This window comes from Gymnoscopelus braueri (assembly GCF_963280865.1).
Source record: "Gymnoscopelus braueri genome assembly, chromosome: 15".
NCBI lineage: Eukaryota > Metazoa > Chordata > Actinopteri > Myctophiformes > Myctophidae > Gymnoscopelus > Gymnoscopelus braueri.
The window spans coordinates 8,167,902-8,189,350 of record NC_137620.1 but is presented as its reverse complement, the minus strand read 5'-3'; the positions used below and the strand labels follow the sequence as shown (position 1 = coordinate 8,189,350).

At 41.4% G+C, this 21,449-nt stretch overlaps 1 protein-coding gene across 1 annotated transcript; it reads left to right on the top strand.

Moving 5' to 3' along the window:
- Positions 1-8,918: 8,918 nt before the first annotated feature.
- On the top strand, positions 8,919-10,745 carry LOC308101331 (uncharacterized protein; the record flags this gene model as incomplete). Its single annotated transcript, XM_080450755.1, has 3 exons — positions 8,919-9,258; positions 9,642-9,781; positions 10,434-10,745. 3 exons carry the CDS (start codon positions 8,919-8,921, stop codon positions 10,743-10,745), a joined length of 792 nt encoding a protein of 263 aa, XP_080306881.1.
- Between the last annotated feature and the right edge of the window lie 10,704 nt (positions 10,746-21,449).

Here is a 21,449-nt window from a genome sequence, read left to right as displayed (position 1 = left end):
CACAGGTATCATTGTTCAAGCTAAGACCACTGGTACTGAATATAAAATAATAATAATATGATTATAAAATATTAATAATATGTATGAGAGACAAATATTGGCAACAGTCATAATGCATTATAAACAGTTATGGTGCATTATAATCTACTTATAACACTGTATAAATATAGTTATAATGTCATAATGAACATAATTATAATGCATTATAATCTTCTTATAAAACTGTATAAATGTAGTTGTAATAAGTCATATATACTCATAACGCTTTATAATATTAATCACAACACGCTATTAAAATGACTTATACAGTCAAGTATTATCATACTTCATAATTTCTGGACTCAGACAATTATTTTGACAAGGAAGATAGTGTATTATATTTCTCATAGCTGTAATAGATTATGATAACTTTATAATGTATTATAATCACTGTCATAATGCATTATAATGTGATTAAAAGTCACTATAAGTGGTCACTGGATACTTTAAGTGAAGTAATGATGTTCCTGGAGGTGTTAGTAGGAACCTTTTGTTTCTTGCAATTTTACAGCACCCATTGAACATGCATTATAACAGTGAGTGTGTACATGATGAAATGATGTATTACAATTATGCAATCCTGCATGGCCAAAAATAAATATATTATATTGTATTAACATACTCTAAGTTCCTAATTGTACTGTTCTACCATACAGATTGCTTAAAATAACGTTTTATTCATTAAATTAAGTCCAGGATTGCAGATTTAAGAATAGATCACACTTTATTAATCTAATACATGAAACATGCTATTAAAATGGCACGGATGGATGGCTGTTAGACTGTTATTCACATTTTGTTGTGGACGTCTTCCCACCACGTCAAGCTCAACGCGGACCAGGCTGAGCGTCTCTTCTTCCCAGGCGAGTCCTGCACCCTGCAGGTTCTCATCATTATCAAGGAGATACTCCCTGGTGGCCTCTGGTCCAACTGCCAAGAGCCTTGGTGTTTTCCGGGACAGTCAACTGTCCTTCAAGCAGTGTTGATTTTGTCGACTAAAACTATGACGAAAAATGTTCGTCGACTACCTTTTTTCACTGACGAAAACTAAATAAAAACGAAGCTATGATGACTAAAACTAAGACTATATATTATATATATATATTACTATATATTGACAATTTCGTAAACAAATAAAAACTAGACTAAAGTGTTAGTGAGGGAGTAGTGGAGAAGAGATCCAGTAGAACTAAGACAAGTCATTTTATGTTTGGTTGCGCTCGGGTGCACTCTGAAAATAGCAGATCTACAAGCTCACAACGTATAAGTACTCATTATGCAGAATGTCCCATTTCACAAGTTTTCAGGTTTTCAATATTAGGAAAATAGCAGTTCTACAAGCTCACAATGTGTCGCATCGCGACATATTGTGAGCTTAGATCATCTATTTTCAAATGGCCGAAATGTATAGGGCTTAAGTGGTTACAGTATGTTTTGTCATAATAATCTAAATCTACAAAGTAACTAGTAACTAAAGTTTTAAAAAAATTGTAGTGGAGTAAAAGTACAATATTTGCCTCTGAGATGTAGTGGAGTAGAAGTAAAAGTAATTCCCTTCATTGGGTTCTGGTTGCTGCCCGCACCCAGTGTTAGCACCCCATACCCATGTTGGCTCCCCATACCTTCCATAAAACACCATGTCCTACCACATGTCCTACACTCTTCTGCCTCCTCAACAGATGTTAAGATTGTTGTTTAGATAACATGTGGTTCAGACAAAATAGGTTCATTGCACTGGACAAGCTAAATGCCTAAATTGTAAATTCTAGAGGCTCCCCTTCAATTAAATAATACAAATATGAATACAAATTGTAATGTCTACAGTGCATACTGGGTAGAACTGCAAAGCAGACGCACCAAGACAAACTCATAAACACAGCCACCATGTAGCCATAACAACACACTAGCTACTGTAACTATAACTAATACATTGTGAAAATGGTGGTTTCAGCACACAACCTTTTCACAGATCCACTGGAAACTGCGAAAACAAAATACATCAGTCCATCCTCTAGACTTATTATCAAACACGACACATTCTTGTGTTGCGTTGGTCTCAGCCCTTCTGTTATCAGGCTGACCAGGGCTCCAGAACCTGTGGAAAAAAGGGAACGTTTCATTCATTACACTACCTTTACAAGGGTGGTACTCTAAAAGCTTCGTTTTTTTAATCATGACCTCAAATTATACTTACAGTATTAGATGCAAATTGACTAGATAGTGAAGTAGACCCCAGGCATACTGGGCCACATTTAGACTATGGTAGAGCATGATCTAAAGCCAAACTCCAATTTAGCTAGTTAGACGCCATATAATATGGGCAAAGTACGGCACAAGGTGTGTGTGAACGGGTTCCATTTAATCTCTGTATTAGTCATGGGTATGTTTTGGGCACTAAAGTCCAGGGTAAACTGTTGCGCCCTTCTTCTCTCGAGCGCAAAGTGTAAGCATTACATCTACTGTAGCGCAATGAATAAGCTGATATAATGATGTCAGGAAGGGGGAAACAAAAGCTCTCCACTCTGCTTGCTTTTTAGTTCATCCTCTATTTCTGAGCACAAATTTTTTTTGTGATGCCTCCCAACACAGACTGGCCGATGCTTAGGCAATAAGGATGATAATGTGGCCCAGGTCATTCATAGTCACAGTGCTGAGTCTCTCAGCAGTGCTATCTACCATATTGAACGTGAGTGTCGTGGTGAAGTTTGGATGGATTTTGATTGCGAGCTGCAGTGCAAACAGCTATGCATACCCACCTGTATACTGTAGGTCAATGTACTATCTAATGCTCTTTAAATAGAAGTTAATAAATGCACTGCGTGCTAGACTTTAGACCAGGCCATAGCTCGTCTAAGGCACAATCAACCTCTGACTTTTCTCACTCCACAATCTACACATTTCTGGTGGAAATACACCAAAAAATGCAACCTGACCACAACTCATGTTAAGACCAACACACCCCTGACCCATAAGTACACAGATGGGTGCAAGTAACTGTACCTACACAACATGGGTGCTGGGCAGAAAAATTACAATTACGTCAGTTGTTTCTATAGCAGTGAAATGCACTGCATTTTTTGGGCCTGTGTGCCAGGTGTGCAATTCAAGATAGGGCTCAATATCTTAGTGAGAGGGTAGTATGTTTGTAAATTATTTCATAATAAAAAAAAATACCATTTAGAAAAATGTATACAATTAAATAGGCCTAATTGAAATGTACTTAAAACGTTTTTTGAAATGAACAAGAGAAGAATGTAGATAAAATATAAGGCTTACGTTGGTGTGGTCAGTGTTGTTCCATCCACCCACTTAAATCGATCTTCTTCCAGTTTGTCGGTCAAACCCAGCCACACGGTCTGGTATAAACGTGCAACAAAGTCCTGGAAAAGAAGAAACAGCTGGTTACTGATGTGCAAACTGTACATTAGATGTGTGTCTCCACCAAGTGGAATAGGTTACAACTTACAGCACACACACAAGTGCACGCACGCACGCACGCACGCACGCACGCACGCACGCACGCACGCACGCACGCACGCACGCACGCACGCACGCACGCACGCACGCACGCACGCACGCACGCACGCACGCACGCACGCACACATGCACAGACACCCATACCTGTTTTTCTTTGCTGTTTATGACAATGAGGTCTGATTGTCTGTCTCTGCACCACTGTCTGCTATTCTCCCAGGACGTCTCCCCAGTAGAGATGTAATAACAACCGCTGCCAAATTTCTGCCATCCAGGAAATTCTAACGATCAAAACAATTGTTATAGCCACTGTTCTTTCATTTGCTCAAATTGATGAAAAATGACGAAAAACTGTGATGTCTCACTGACCAGTCACTAGCTGGTCTCCCTCCTTTGTGTTGGACTGAGCTGTATGGAAACAATGTTTTCAAAATGAGAGGGTTACTATTTAAAGGTAGGGTAAGTGATATGTTTTGGTTAAAACAATATGTTTTTTGTTAAAAGGTTAAAGCTCTATGTTCTGATAGTAATCATTGCTATAGAGTGTTTGTTCAGTAACAGGGGTCTCCATGTCTCTCCAGGCTCCAGCTCTTCAATAAGATACATGTTCAGGTAGGTGACAACATTTCAGCCAATCAGGAGAGAGTATTTATCAGCTTCATTTTTATAGGGTTCCAGTTCCAAATTGTGTCTGCTAATTTCTTTGTGTCATCACTTCTAATTTCACATGTTTAATCTGTATCCTGTCTGAGTTCTCTATCCTGATTGGATAAAATTGGTGTCCCGACATGAACATGTATTTGGACATGGAGACATAGAGACATGGAGACTCCTGTTACTGCTGAACAAACACTCTATAGCAATGATCACTATCAGAGCTATTTAACACTTATTCTAACCAAAGAAAATCACTAACCCTGCTACCTTTAAAGACACGTATAAGTGCATTCTAGTTCTAAAATCTATTACTACAACTACAACTTTTGTATGAGGTATCTAGCTTTATATGCTGCAATATTGAAAACAACACATGTTGGTTCACCTTAGATATATATAAAACATTGTAATACAATACATTGTGATGAAACTTGACTTACAGAGACATATTAACAGAACAATGTTGAGGAGAATCAGAACGGCACAAAGCACTCCAACGCTGACTCCAACTCGCCCAGGCAGTCTTATTTCTGCAGAACACATACGCACGCACGCACGCACGCACGCACGCACGCACGCACGCACGCACGCACGCACGCACGCACGCACGCACGCACACACACACACACACACACACACACACACACACACACACACACACACACACACACACACACACACACACACACACACACACACACACACACACACACACACACACACACACACATTTGAACATTATTTTATTGATCTGCACAAAAAGCACAATGCATGATAGATCCGAACAGTGATCAGAAGAAGGTTACATTACGGTCAAACCAGATACAACTGCTGCACATGCTTATTAACACACAGAGGGAAAAAGATAATGCATTGATGACATACTATATACAGAAATTTGACAGATGGTTCTTTTTTGTTTGTTTGTTTGTTTTTTGGCCTCCCCCCTTAGCTACCCAAGGATATGTCACGGTCCGCTCCTCTGCCCGTGGATTTGGTCTGTATTGTTTAGTTTTGGACTCTTTAGGCCCCTGTTCTGTTACTCTGTTGTTGCCTTGGTTCTGTGTATCTTATTTTGTAGTATTGTTCCCAGTGTTTCCTGTCTGCCTAGTTACTGTTACCTGCCTTGTTTTAACAGTCCTGTGATATTGTTAGTGTTTCCACCTGTGTCCTCTTGTCCCCCAGCCTATCCCAGTGTTGATTGTCTGTTGAGTTCACCTGTGTCCTAATCCCTGTCTATTTAATCCCTGTGTTTGCACTGTAATCATCTTGGTGGTCCGTAAACCTACAGTATGTCAATTGAGTTCTGTGATTCTGTTAACCTGCCTTGTTAAAATAAACACTTTAATTCTAAGCTGATCCTGCCTTGCTCGTCTGCTTTTGGGTCCTGCCCGTCACTCATATACTGAACATACTGACAACAAAACCGGGGCCTAAACAGTCCAAAACTAAACAATACAGACAAAGTCCACGGGCCGAGGCGCAGACCGTGACAGGATATCTAAAACACTGTCTCCTCCAGATAGACAGGCTGCCCATGATAGCTGAGACAGAACAGTATTTGGACAACTTTTTTGCATTTGTCTTTGGAAATCTTCCCAATCACAGGCCAGTGAGGCCACGGAGCACAAGTTTGTGAACGTGGCCCGGACAAGGACAATAAGTTGATATCCCAAGGCCATAATACATTCCACCAAAGGCTGATATTTTAGTTAGGAGTTAGGATGTAAAACCAAGTGTCAATATACACATCAAATGGGCAGTCTATTTCAAAGATAGTAACGTTCTTTCTAATGTCATTAATGAACACAATATCTGGGGTATTTGGAATATCTTGCAGTGGAATTGACGTGTGTCATTGTGATCAAACCAGTCTAGTTTTACAGTGCGGTGTCTATAAATTGTTGTTGTCCTTTCCTGTACTTCTCTGATCTTGTCTGAGACCAGATCCACCAGACGGTCATGTCTGGCAATGTACGTACAGTCCTTTATAGTGGCTGGAATCAATTAAGATGTGTGCGACTGCACACACACGCACGCGCACGTGCACGCACACGCGCACGCACACGCACACACGCATGCACACGCATGCACACAAACACACAGTGATAAATGGAGTTAGTGAGATCAGTTAAAATGTTTGAACATCTTGTTAAAAAATATGATTTGTATTCATTTATTTATTTATTATTCATTCATTCATTCATTCATTTGTTCATTCATTCATTTATTTATTAATGTATTCCTTTTTGGAGGATTTTTTGGTTTTAGTTTCATCTCTCAAGACAGATTCAGCTCAGCAGCAAAGGATTTTCTATTTGTTTTATTATTATTATTATTATTTTGCTAATGGGTTCCCAGATTGTCTCTTACCAGACTGCAGTATCTTCATCAGACCTGTCCTCCCCAGAGCTGTAGTCTTGTTGGAGTCAGCGTCTTCCTCGTTCATCTGGACTTCAAGGTGTTCATAATTCCCGACCACAGCCATGTCTATAACTTATTATTATCACATTAATTCTCCTGTCCTGGCAGGTTGATGACCCTTATGCTATGGTGCTCTGCTTTGTCTATCTCCCTCCCTCCCTGTGTGTGTGTGTGTGTGTGTGTGTGTGTGTGTGTGTGTGTGTGTGTGTGTGTGTGTGTGTGTGTGTGTGTGTGTGTGTGTGTGTGTGTGTGTTTTGTGATTGCCTTTTGAACTCAAGGGGGTGTCGGTGAGTGGCCGTTCCTGATTGGTGCCCAGAGATACAGAATAGGATCAGATCAGGGAACTCCATATAATATTGGCATTAAAAGGGACACATACAGTACAGACAGACAGACAGACAGACAGACAGACAGACAGACAGAAACGGCACTCTGACAATGGGTTCATTTGACGGCAGTCATACTGAACGATGTACATCAGTGGTTCGCAAACTTTTTCATGCAGATAGCAGATCTGCTATTTTTGAATATCCAAAGTATAAAATATGGTTAAAGTGGTTAAAATGAGTGTGATGCTTTATTAACACATTTTGCTGGGGACCCCCTGGTACCCCCCTAAGGACCCCTGGGGGTCCCCGGACCCCACTTTGACTTAAACTTTTGAGTGGTCCAGGGCCCACAAAAAAAGAAGGAAAAAAAACAGCATTGGGATCACTCATATCCAAACTGTGATCATATAATTATGTCAGCAAACATTATATAATTAAGAAATATAAGTTTGATTGATCAAATAAAACACCCAAATACAAATAATCTATATAATAATCTATAATACACTATTGAATACACAACAACTTCTTGTCATTGTCTGTTTTATTTCACAGTATGTTTAAATCATGCAATATAACAATGTTTATAACGTATTATAAAGGTGGTAGGCCTACATATGTTGCATATTACTAATACTCTGAGCATTAATCCCTCATGATTTAAACATGTTATATTATAATATCTCATCATGGGCCCTTGTTTGCAATAATGAAAATGATAGCGGTGCTCTAGCCCCACCGTGTGGTGGTTGAATGTTTCTCTACTAGATGAAACAGAGTTTAGAAGGTTTATTCAAACAGTACTTATAGTTTAATTAATAGAACACCTGCTAGGCTGTGCTGAGAGGACATATTATTGATTAACCTCTTGCGACAATCGTCCTTCCAGTGTGTTGTTACTCTGAGGGGAATGAAGGTTATTCGAGAGAGTTCCTGTGTCATGCAAGTCCACCTGACCACCGGCACCGCCCAGTTGACACTGACAGAAATAACATGTGTGTCACAACAGTAAAGTTTATCCTGTGTCCTGTATGAGTTCTCTCTCCTGATTGGATGCCACTCAATTTAAATGATCCCGACCTGAAAATGTATTGTGTGTTTACTATAACGAGGAGAGACGGGGAGACCCCTGTTACTGAACAAGAACTCCACAGCAATGGAGAATATAGAGCTTACATTTATTAAAAGATAATAATAATAATAATAATCACTTTAAGTGCTTATTATACTTTCAAAGGGGAGACCTTTCAGTCAGTTCATCCACTCATTGACTCTAAACGTAACACAGGACAGCTGCCTGCAGCGCTCCACTGGCTCATTACACAGACTGCTAATGTCCAATGTCTGTCACATGGAGTGTTAACATTCCAGGGCCTCCTAACGTGACTGCTTCCACTAGCTTCTGACAGCTCCTGGGGTTATGCACGCCAATTAGTGGCTGCTGCTGTTCCAGCTCTGTGCTGTGGCCATTTCAACACCACAGCCACGACAAAACCACAGACTGTCACAGGCGTCTAGGTACAACGAGCAGTCAGCGCGCTTCAGCCAGTTGAAGGTAGAAGGGCTCGTCGGCGGTGCTCAACAGGGACAACTTGAATCAGAGAGAACAATACCTGGGCACTTCAGGAGAGACTCGACTGGGTCTGCTCGTAGTTATTATTTTGTATAGGGTGACTGAGGTTTCGACTTGCGTCTTCCTCAGAGTCAAACCGGGCACAGGCGGTCGGTCTGTACAGGAAAGAATACGAAGAAAATCGTTTTGGACCCAAAAATTAGAGACTATTTGATAGTTATTCTTATAAGTGCTTATTAGTGTTCAAAGTGGAGACCTTGTTGTCAGTTTGTCCACTCATTGACTCTAACCAATTAAAACCGGCAAAGCATATGTGTCATTTTAGATTTTAGCTATATATACATACAGCAACATAAGGTGGTTCTCAAAAAGTGCAGATATAAAGGACTGTAAAGGACGAGGAAATCTTTCTGGACCCAAAAATGAGAGACGGTTTGGGAGGTCTTCGTGTGTTGGTGGCCTTCTTTCTGCTGAGCTCGTCTGCTTCAGGCTTGTTGGTCACGGAGGGACAGGGAGGACAGGGGGGACAGCGGGGACAGGGAGAGGCTCGGGAGAGCGACACCTTCAACAAGGAGAGCGACACCTTCAACAAGGCCATCTTGGAGATGCTGCACATCGACAAGGTGTCTGCCTCCCACCACCAGGTCAAGCCTCACCCGTACATGAGACACGTCTATCTCCTTCTGGACACACCGGACGCCCATGGGGACCTGCAGGGCAACTCAGACGCGACGCTGGTGCAGAGTTTTCGACGCATCTTCGGTAAGGAGCGTGCCCTTAAAACCCAATTTAAACCCCCATACGTTATTGAGCGGAGTCACTCAGGGCTTTTTACTACTGACTTTTCTGTTTAATAGCCAATCTACAGGCTCACAACGCATCGCGTTGAGCTTGAAGATTTGCTATTTTCGGGCAAAAGTTTTCCCCAGAATACGGATGCTGTTTTTTTTTAACGATCACCTTGTTTAGATTTTTTTATCTGTATTTTGGGGAATAACCACACAACCAAAACTGAGACACAGACCAAGTAGACGGTAAATGGTACCATATTACAATGAGCATTGGTGAAGACCAATTATATGAAGACAGGTTGAAAATGGGCGAAGTCGTCCTTTAATGCTGTATGCTGTCTTGAACCAACCCAGGTCCACAACATGCTCCTCCAGGCTGGATGTGGTTCAACATCACCCAGTCCAACCCTTCCATGATGGGGGCAGAGCTGGTCCTGTTCAGGAAGACCCTTCATCCACGGCCGCTCAGTGTCACCGTCACCCTTCACAGCCTCGTCACTTCAAAGCAAGGTTATTATTTGTATTCAATTTTTATTCCATTTTGACTTTTTAGTTCAGTTTTAATTCGTTTTTAATGTGGGTTTAATATTTTTTGGGGGTGAAAAGGCTTAGTTTTAGTTTAGTTTTCATTAGTTTTAGTTTTAGTGTTTATTTTTAATTGTAATATGGGGTAGTCAGGGGCGAGATTCCAAAAGCTCAGAAATATAGCAAAAATAGCTGATCTACAAGCTCACATTCGCTGTTTTGAGCTTGTAAAACTGCTATTTTCGCTTATTTTTGTTCATTGTTGACATTTTTAATGATCTTTTTGGGGGCTTTTTTGCCTTTATTTGACAGGACAGTAGGCTGACAGGAAATGGGGAGAGAGATGGGGGGGGTGACACACAGCAAAGGTCGTCGGAATCGGGAGTCGAACCCGCTTGACACGCTGTCAAGCTGGAATACCAGCGTATGTGGTACGCGCCTGGACTGCTAGGCCAGCGGGCGCCCATTTGTTAACATATTTTGACAACAGGTCTTAAAACCGACAGAGCTACATGACTAAACGGACATTTCAGATTGTTAAACTTAGTTCTAGTTAGTTTTTGCAAACGCAATACAGTCTCATTTTCGTTATTTCGTTTTCGATAAACCCCGCTTCCAGAGGACCGGGGGGCTCCGAGGGAGGAGAGCGGCCCGCTGGAGGAGAGGACCCTGACCCTGGACCAGAGGCCGTCGTCGGGCTACGACGTGTTTGACGTGTCCCCCGTCCTGGATGCTGCTGCTGCTGCCGAGCCGCCCCCCCCGCCCCCGGACCACCACCACGTAGTGGTGGGCTTCCAGCTGCGCTACACGGACGAGACGGGCAGCCTGGAGCTCCACGAGGCGCTCACACACAGCCTGTACTGCCTGAGGAGAGGGTCTCTGCGCGAGCCTTTACTGGTGCTCTACTACCACAGTGCTGGGTCCCAGACATAGGGTTAGGGTTAGCGTCAGTGGTGTAATAAGTAACTGAGTACATTTACTCAAGTACTGTACTTAAATACAATTTCGAGGTATTGTGAGAGTATCTCCAGTTTTCCGTACTTTTACTTCTACTCCACTACATCTCAAATATTGTACTTTTACTCCATACAATTATCTGAAAACTTTAGTTACTAGTTACTTTGTAGATTTTGATTATTATTACAAAACATACATTAACCAATTCAGCCCTATATACATTTTGGCCATTTGAAAATAGCCGATCTACAAGCTCACAATGCGTCACGATGTGACAGCGTCACACAAAAGTATCAAAAGTAGCAGATCTATAAGCTGAAAACGCGGCGAAAAGCGACGCGCTTTGAGCTTGTAGATCTGCTACTTTTTAGATTTTTGAATTAGAATCCTGAAGAGTAACAGTTTTGGACATATGAGGTTTCCACCCGACAGAGACGACGTGTATTTCCAAAGTTTCCCCACCCCCAGAAAGTCAAACATAAAAAAAAATTATAATAACTTTTAGGAAAGACTGAAAGTAGCCGATCTGACAAGCTCACAACTCGCAGATCAAAATTCTTATGGATTCTTATCAATCGTACAATTATTTTGTATGATTGGGTCCCAGGGAGAAACCATCAAATGTCTCTTTTGGGTCTCGAGCTGGGACCCCTGCCCTCTACCAGGTCCACCCACTCTGGTCCACGCCACCTCACGCCACCAGGCTGTCCACAGTACTAGCAGTGGAGAGCCTGGGTTCAGGGGTGTCATTTGGAGATCCAGAAGTTTAGTTACACTTTAGTTACTAGTTACTTTTTTTGATTAGTATTACAAAACATATTATTACCCACTTCAGCCCTACAGTATATACATTTCGGCCATTTGAAAATAGACGATCTGCAAGCTTTTTAGCTTTTTAGATCTGCTATTTTCTAACATGTTTTATACATTTTATACATTTGAAAAGTTGTGCAATGGGGACATTCTGAATAATGACTACTTTCTATACTTTTGGTACTTTAAGTACATTTTGATACCAATACTTTTGTACTTTAACTGTACTTTTGTACTCAAGTGAATCCGGATGTTTACGTAACAGGGTATTTCTACATTGCAGTATTGATACTTTCACTTGAGTGAAACATGTGAGTACCTTTTCCACCACTGGTTGTGAGTCTGCTCCTGCTCGCTCCCTCCCCTCGGCCAATCTCCTCTCCCCTCACCCTGTGGCCCGAGAAGAATCAGCTTGACCCAGAGCCATAAGGAGAGTTCCGTCACCTCCGTTCACTTCACATCGGGCCAGTCCTCTACAGAGCCTTCTGCTGGCGAATAGTGACAAAGCCCTGAACCAGAGGTTTACGGAATGCACTGGAGTGTATTAGAGTTTGTCACTATTTCGAGCCAATACCAATACACGAACCACTTCACCACCGCTGTTTTCTGCCCCCGAGGTGACGCAACTCTCTAATACAAGGCTCTGGATTAACCTGCGTGCCATGACCAGCTGATCCTGGTTGGGTGATGAGTTGAGCTCATGAACTGTTTAGACCTTGTTTCCTCCTGTTTGTTCAGTGCTTAGATCTGAAGTTAGTGGTTAGGGGAGAGGAGACTTTGTTTGAGGTAGAGATTTATTGTTATTTAATGTTATTTTACGTGTATTTTAGTTTTGTGTTGTGTGCAATGTTGTGAGTGTTCTGTTGTTGTGTTTGTGTATTCTGTAAAGTGTCTTGTAAGTAATTTGTCATCTAAAATAAAAGTCCAGTTTATTGTGATCTCCGTCTCCTGAGTTGTTGTTTGAGTTTCTGAATTCCTGGACTTGGGTCCATCCAATCCTTGAGTCCTGACAGGCTATACTGTTTTCTTCAATTTACACATGATAATGACAATGATAATGAGCTTTAATTGTATAGCACTTTTCATACATAAAAATGCAGCTCAAAGTGCCGTACAATACAGCAAATACAGCAAAAATCTGATCTGATTAAAAACGATAGACACAAATCTAAAACGGCAACAACATCAAGGTGCTGAGCAATACATCTCATCTCATAAGATGCTAGTTTAAAGCTAAGTTAAAAAAGTGGGTTTTCAGTTGACACTTAAAGATGTTGACTGTGCTTAATGCCTCCTTGATTTCTTGAGGTAATGTTCCACAGATTAGGAGCATAACTGATGAATGCAGTGTCACCAATTTTCTTCTGGGTATTAATGAGCGTCGCGCCTGTCACAGACATGCGCAGAGCAAGTTCTGTCAGGGAACTCAGTGCAGTGAGCATGGCCTGCTATTGGACCACATCAGCTCCACGTACACATCCACTCATCCATTCACATTCATCTCATTCTCAGACCGCTCTATTTAAGCTGGAAGTCTGCGCTTCTCATTCTGCTTGCTTTAGCTGCACACTGCTGCTGTGCTGCTGCTCATTCATTTCAGTACTGTGCTAAATTGCTGCTCAGTAGCCTGCCTACCTGATGTGGGTCCGTTTCTTGCTGCTTCTTTTTGCGATGATGTCATCTCCAAGCGGTTTGCTTCTTACGGGCTCGGATATGGACGAAGCCGATATTCTGGCTGATCCCCTGGTCGATATAACACCAGTGGCTGTGACTGCCATTCCAGCGACTGCAGGGGAAGAAGACAATCTTCAAGTCCGCCTGAGCTTCCGTATAACCCAGAAGCAGCTGTCAATACGGGACTGGCCAGTCAACAAAATTTTAGAAAATCTTTTTCTCCATGAGATTTCACCCCCCTTGGGGTTGTCACACATCGAGCTGTTTGACTTCTTCTTGTCTGTCATCGAAGAAGGCGAAGCCCGGTATGGCGATTCTACCGCACACAAAAAAGCTGCATCAAAAAGAAAGAACACCGCGCCGGCCGCTGCCGCTACATCATCCAGATCAACCAAAAAATCAAGGAATCCCTCCTCCGCCTCTGCTATTCCACCAGGAGACGATCCAGTCCTGTCAGCTCTGCTAGACATTAAAGCATCCATCGGCCAGATGAACAACCGTATCACCACACTGGAAAATCCAGCAATAGCTTCCACGTCAGGCTCTGCGTCCAACTTTTTCAGTCACCTGCCGGCCGGGCCAGGTCCTGCTGCTGCTGCTACTCCTTCTGTCGCTGTACCGTTGTCTCTCACTACTACGACTCCTCCTCCTCCTCCGACTCCTCCTCCTGCTCCTCTCCCAGACGTCCCGTCCAGGACAGTCATGTTCCCGCAAAGAACCCTGGGAACTGCAGTCCCAGCGATGGCTACAGGAGTTCCGTACATCTCTCCTGCTGCGGGTATATCCGCGAGCCTGCGCAGCCAAATTATAGCAGGTAACGATGTTAACCTTGTTAAAATTCTCTGTGCTGCTGACATGATTGACCAACGTCTAGTAGACTGCGGGGATTTCACTTTCTCTCTAAAAGAGAGCGACCCGCGCTTATTAAAAAGTCTGACGCTGGCAGAGTTTAACGTAGGTTATGGAGTCTTCAGAGATGTTTTGTGTGAAGAGTTTCCAGAGAGGAGAGTTGAATTGGACTGTTACCTGGCTATTATATCCGACCTGGCGCTGTCGTATGGCGGAACGCTCTTTTATGAGTATCATAAATCTTTCTCTAGCAAAGCGGCTATGTATTTGCAAAGATTCAACACACGTCTCGATTGGGGCGTGTTGGACCTGGAACTATTCAGCAGGCACTTTACTGGTCACCGTTCCCTGTCTTGCTCCATTTGTGGTTCATTTACCCACTCTGCAAGCCTCTGTCCCAGGGCAGCGTTTAAAGCTTCTTACCCCAGCAAACCCGCGCCGTTCAGATCCAGTGGTGCTTTTGGTTCTGACAAAGAGGTGAAGCATCAAGTCGGTACTCCTGCTTGCATAAATTTCAATGAATCTGTTTGTTCGTACCCTAATTGTAAGTTTTTGCACATTTGCAGCATGTGCAACGACAGCCATCCAAGGGCTGTGTGCCCACGCCGGTCCCGCCCGGCGTTTTCGGGGAAGAGAAAATAAAACACCCATCAACCCCGATCAACGTGCCTGAACTCTCTCATTGTTTATCTAAACACCCAAACAGATGTTTCGTTAACTACCTCATCACTGGTTTAGTGCAGGGGTTTGTGGCAGGCCTCTGTTACTTGCCAAAAGTCTCTTTTGTGTGTAAAAATTTGCTTTCTGCACTCAGAGAACCAGCAGTAGTAGAGACTTTAATAGAGAAAGAGGTTAAGAAAGGGTTTGTGATTGGTCCGTTTACTAAAGCTCCATTTCCTATATTTAGGATCAGCCCAATTGGAGTTGCAACGCGTAAATATTCTGGCAAAAAGAGGCTAATTATTGACTTGTCAGCCCCTCACAATAATTCTAGTCATCCCAGTGTTAACAGTTTAATTCCACTTGAACAGTTTTCTTTATTTTACGCTACAGTTGATCACGCAATCAAATTCATCAAACAGGCAGGTAAAGGCGCTTGGTTAGGTAAGGCAGATATTTCAGACGCCTTTAAAGTCATGCCTCTTCATCCCTCCCAGTGGCATCTCTTTGGGATTAAATGGAAGTCCAAATTTTATTTTGCAGTCCGTTTAACTTTTGGATGTCGCAGTAGCCCCCGCATTTTTGACACGCTGTCCGAAGCACTATGCTGGATATTATTGAACACTTGCAAATTGCCTTTCGTGTTACATTTGCTAGACGATTTTCTGGTGGTTGATTTTCCCAACTCTGTTCCTGCTAAATGCATTGATGCCGTTAGAGGGCTTTTCAGTAAATTAAATGTGCCTCTCTCAGAGGAAAAAACGGTGGGGCCTGCTACTAACCTTGAGTTTCTTGGCATAGTGTTAGACAGCAAATTAATGCAAGCGTCTCTGCCTACAGAGAAACTCGATCGCATTCGAGAAATCATTTCTGCTTTCACAACTGCTGCTAAGGTTATTTCTAAACGCGAATTGCTTTCTTTGCTGGGCCACCTTAATTTTGCAATGCGCATTATTCCTCAGGGTCGCGCTTTTATTTCAAGACTTCTTGATCTGGCAAAATCTGTGCATGATTTGCATGATGAAATCACTCTAGACGAAGGATGCCGCTCAGATTTACGTTTCTGGTCACGGCTGCTAAATGATTGGAACGGCATTTCTTTTTTTTATAATGATTTGGTTGAAAATTCTGCCTCTTTAGCGTTCTACACGGACGCAGCTCCTTCGTGCGGTTTTGGGGGAGTGTACAGAGGGGAATGGTTTTCAGATAAATGGCCAGTAGAAATAATATCTTTACCAGCAGATGTGAAGTCTATTGCTTTATTTGAGATTTACCCTATAGCAGTGGCGTGCATTTTGTGGGGAAAATTCTGGAATAGGAAACGGATCACTGTGTTCTGTGACAATGAAGCTGTGGTCGGAATAATTAATAAAGGGCGCTCATCTGTTCCAGTTATTAATAGGGTAATCAGGCGTATAACTTGGACCTGTGTTATGGATAATTTCATTCTAAGGGCTGCTTTTATTCCAGGGTTTAACAACAACGTAGCTGATGCTTTGTCCCGTTCTAAATTACAGGAGTTTCATGCCCTATGCCCAGAGGCAATGCCGACGGGTTTGAAATGCCCAGCATTCAGTCAAACAGTGCTAGACTAAATTGTGTCTTGTCAACTTATTTAACTGCAGCAGCCAGTTATATGAGGTTAGGTCTGTCAAAATCGACATTAAAAGCCTATGACTCTGCATGGTCCTACTTTTCGTCTTTCTGTGCTGCTTTCTGTGTATCTCCTCTCCCCGTCAACATGTCTGTAGTATGCGCTTTTTTAGTGCACTGTTTTGAGTCTCGCAAAATTCAGCCTTCCTCCATCAAAGGCATTTTAGCAGGGATTCAGTTTCATCTCCGCTGCAGAGATCCTACAGTGAGTAGTTTACTCGGCAATCCGTCCGTCCGTCTCCTCCTTAATGGGTTTAAAAAACAAAACCCAAGAGTTAAAGATAAACGCCTTCCTATTACACTTTCAGTACTCCACACATTGGTGCTCAAACTCCGTCAAGGGTTTTTTGGTCCATACATAGATCTTTTGTTAGAATCAGTTTTTCTCACTGCTTTCTATGGGTTTCTGAGATGTGGTGAATTTTGCACGGCTACTTGTTCATTTAATCCCACGCATGATCTTTCCACATCTGACTTGATCTTTGATGCTCACTTTTTTACCATCAAATTAAAACACTCAAAAACTGACTATTCTGGCAAAGGCATATCTGTGGTAATAACAGAAACTAACACTGATCTTTGTCCTTTCTCTTCCATGTCACGCTATCTGCAATGCCGTTCACCTGCCAATGCCAACGAGCCACTGTTCATGACGGATTCTGGGAAAGCCATGTCTGGTCTTTGGTTCTGCAAAAAACTTCGACTTCTGTGTCAAGGCTGTGGGCTCCCTTCCGATCGCTACACATCTCACTCCTTCAGGATAGGAGCCGCTACCACAGCAGCATCAAAAGTGCCAGCTGCCACGCTCAAAGCTTTGGGCCGGTGGTCCTCTGCAGCCTATGAAAGTTATGTTAGGCTAAACACAAAGGACATTCTTCAGGCTCAAAAACTAATGAGTGAATAATGTTGTAGCTCGCTGCTTACTGCTAATTACCTTAATACTGCTGTTATGGGTATAATAAATACTCTTAAAGGTGTTGCTGCAATGCTTGTTAATTTATAAAGCAAAAGAAAAGAAAAGGAAAAGGAAAGAAAAAGGAAAGAAAAAGAAAAAGGAAGAAAGCTGCTCCAGGTGGTGCATGGGTACTGATTACTGATTTCTTATTTAAGAGATAGAATGTCCTTTTCGATTCCTACTCGTGGTGCGGCACCCGTAAGGTGGACATCACTTTATGACACCGTTTAGGACACCTGAAGTTCAGGATCAGCAGGCGCTCTGCTGAACACATAGATTTTATCACATAATGCTAGTATGGCCAGTGTCTGATCCAAGAGAAGAACACAGCTGTGTTTCTGTCTCCAAGAATGGGGGGATATCGGCATGGTCTTCCTGTATCAGGAGACGGTAGGTGCTCTACTGACACATAGATTTTATCACATAATGCTAGTATGGCCAGTGTCTGATCCAAGAGAAGAACACAGCTGTGTTTCTGTCTCCAAGAATGGAGGGATATCGGCATGGTCTTCCTGTATCAGGAGACGGTAGAGGCTCTACTGTACACATAGCTTAAGGTTGGTGCTGAATGATCTGCTTTTTTGGGGGATTCTGACATTGCGCAGTTTACGCTGTTTTGGGGGATTCTGAGTCCCTATGGTTGGGAAATGCGCTTTATCAGAGTACCTAAAAGCAGATCCAATTCATCGCCAAACCATAATAAATATATTGCTCATAATAAATATATTGCTCATTTTATATTCAATAAATATATCTTATCCTTCATTATTTGTCTTTTCTATTTATGAGTTGTCCTGACAGAAATGAGCGTCGCGCCTGTCACAGACATGCGCAGAGCAAGTTCTGTCAGGGAACTCAGTGCAGTGAGCATGGCCTGCTATTGGACCACATCAGCTCCACGTACACATCCACTCATCCATTCACATTCATCTCATTCTCAGACCGCTCTATTTAAGCTGGAAGTCTGCGCTTCTCATTCTGCTTGCTTTAGCTGCACACTGCTGCTGTGCTGCTGCTCATTCATTTCAGTACTGTGCTAAATTGCTGCTCACCCTCCACCACCCCATGCTACCACCTGTTGTTTTGGATCTGCTGTTTATGTACTGGGGATTCTGAGTCCCTATGGTTGGGAAATGCGCTTTATCAGAGTACCTAAAAGCAGATCCAATTCATCGCCAAACCATAATAAATATATTGCTCATAATAAATATATTGCTCATTTTATATTCAATAAATATATCTTATCCTTCATTATTTGTCTTTTCTATTTATGAGTTGTCCTGACAGAAACTGTTATCTCTAGTAGACTTGCCGAAGACATGTGTAGGCTACATAAACACTTTTCCATAGCTTATAAACTATGTTGATGAGACCCAAAATCCGCAGGAATCACAGCTATCAAGACAATGATAGAATGGCACCTGATCTTTGATGTAAAGAGGGCACACTGCAGTTAGAAGTTCTTCCACTAGAAGACACAATCGTGACACTGCAATTTGCCATGCATTTCTATTTAATCTGATTGGATTATCAAATTCAATTATTGCTGTGCTAATCAACTGAGGGTATTCAATGTTTTGAAATAAACGTTGTGGTTAGGTTCAGGACTTACCTCTGTATCTGAATAGGCTATGTGTAAATAAAGATTAAAATATAAGTTTGCAAAGGTTGATGACAGTAGTCTTTCTCTGTTACTAAGTACTGTTTTCTAATATTTCAACTTAATGTTCTAATTCATGCTGCTCTCTCATGTACTTTAGTTTTTGCTGTTGCTGTATAATCCATAATATGTCCTCTCAGCACAGCCTACCAGGTGTTCTATTAAACTATAAGTACTGTTCAACTTCTGTTTGAATAAACCTTCTAATATAATCTCTGTTTCATCTAGTAGTGAAACATTCAACCACCACAAGGTGGTGCTAGAGTACTTATCAAATGTCCATATCGCTAACAAGAGCCATGATGATGCTCAACATATTACATAAAGTAACTCTGTGGACTTCTGTTTTCGGAGTGAACAAATCAATGTGAGAATAGCATTTATATACAATATATTCTGCAATGTGTGCACCATAATACCTTATAAACAATAAGCTGTTATGACTGAACAGGATGTATAGTTTATTATGTATTGTGATGCACTTATAATGCAAGCATTATAGACATAATATTAATAATAATAATAAGCTTTATTTGTATATCACCTTTTATACAAAACAGAGTGCTTAACATTTAAGAGATAAGAAAAACAAAAACATTCAAATGAAGCAAACAAGATTTAAAATAGCAAAACAAGCAGATCTACAATCTCACGAATACATTGTGATGTGATGCATTGTGAGCTTTGTAAATCTGATATTTTCAAATTTAGCTAAAGTATACAATAGAGTAGTTAAAGGTACCTGCATACTACATATTCAAAATGTATTAAAAAATCCTTTGAACATAGCAGATCTACAAGCTCACAACGCGTCGCAAAGCGACGTGTTGTGAGTTTGTAGATCAGCTATTTTCAAATAGCCATGGCTGAAGTGGTTAATGTATGTTTTACAAAGTAACTAGTAACTTAACTTTTCAAATAATTGTAGTGGAGTAAAAGTACAATATTTGCCTCTGAGATAGTAGAAGTAAAAGTATTGGAAATTTGAAGTACTCCAGTAAAGTAAAAAATACCTCAAATTTGTACTTAAATAGCCTACAGTACTTGAGTACATACACTTAGTTACTTTCCACCACTGCAGCCATCATGTAGCTGGACCAACACACCAGCTGATACACAGTGAAAGTGATGATTTCAGCACATAGCTCTTTCACAGATCCAGTAGGTGGGAAAAGAACACGGCCCATCGTTCCATCCGGTAGGAGGATGGTCACGGATGGACCCGTCATAAAACTCCACACAGTCTTCTGTTCCACCTGTTTCAAACCAGTTTCCATCGTTATCTGGGTTACCAGACAGCCAGTACCTGGAGACGACACATTCATTATGATAACCTTTACAAGGATGTTTTTTTCATTCTACAGTTAAAGTAGTCTAAAGTAAATCTCTTGTCGTTTTTTAATCATGACCTCATATGATACTTGAGATGAGTGTTTCCTGTTACTGGGTTCCTGATTCATTTGTATGCATCGCGAAGAAATAACCCCTTTTTTCCCGTCGTTTACAATAATTATTTTTTTATTATTTTAAAGGATCAAAAACTTAACAAAAACTGAAATTCAGAAATAAAAATAAATTCAAATATTTTCAAAGTAACTTTTACTATTAAATACTAAATAATCAAAGGAATTCTATACATAAATAAATGTTTTCAAGAAGTAGTGAAAATAGTAGATACAAGCTCAAAACATGTCGCATCGCAACGTGTCGTTTGCTTGTAGATCTGCTTTTTTGCGTTTGGGTCTCGGGGAGACATCAACTTTCTCTTTTGGGTCTCGAGCTAAAAAGTTTGAGAACCACTGATGTCTAAATGTTAGATGCAAATTAACTAGATAGTGAAGTAGACAACAAACAATGTCTTAGTGACAATGTTGTTTGTATTTTATGATAACATTTAAAGGGATAGTTCACCCTCAATTTTTTTTTTATTTCTATCGATTAGTCACCCCATGGAGACTTGAATTCATGGATATTTTTTTGTTTTAAGAAGTGTTCCTAAGCCAATAATGTGATGACCGGCAATGGTTCCGGTAGGAGACACAAAGGAGACTCTTTGTGTCTCCTACCGGAACCATTGCCGGTCATCATATTATTGGCTTACCGGACCGCTGCTCCGCTGGTCATCACATTATTGGCTTATGACAAAAACCAAAAAATATCCTTGAATTGAAGTCTCCATGGGGTGACTAATCGATAGAAAAAAAGAAATGTTTTGGGTGAACTATCCCTTTAATACCATTTAGAAGAATAAGGTTAAAATGAAGATGATCAGTCTTACGTTGGTGTGGACAGTGCTGTTCCATCGACCCACTGGAACGATCCTTCTCTCTCTCTGTCGGTCAAACCCAGCCACACTCTCTTGTTTACACGTTTAACAAAGTCCTGGACAGAAAAAAACTGCTGGTTACTGATGTAC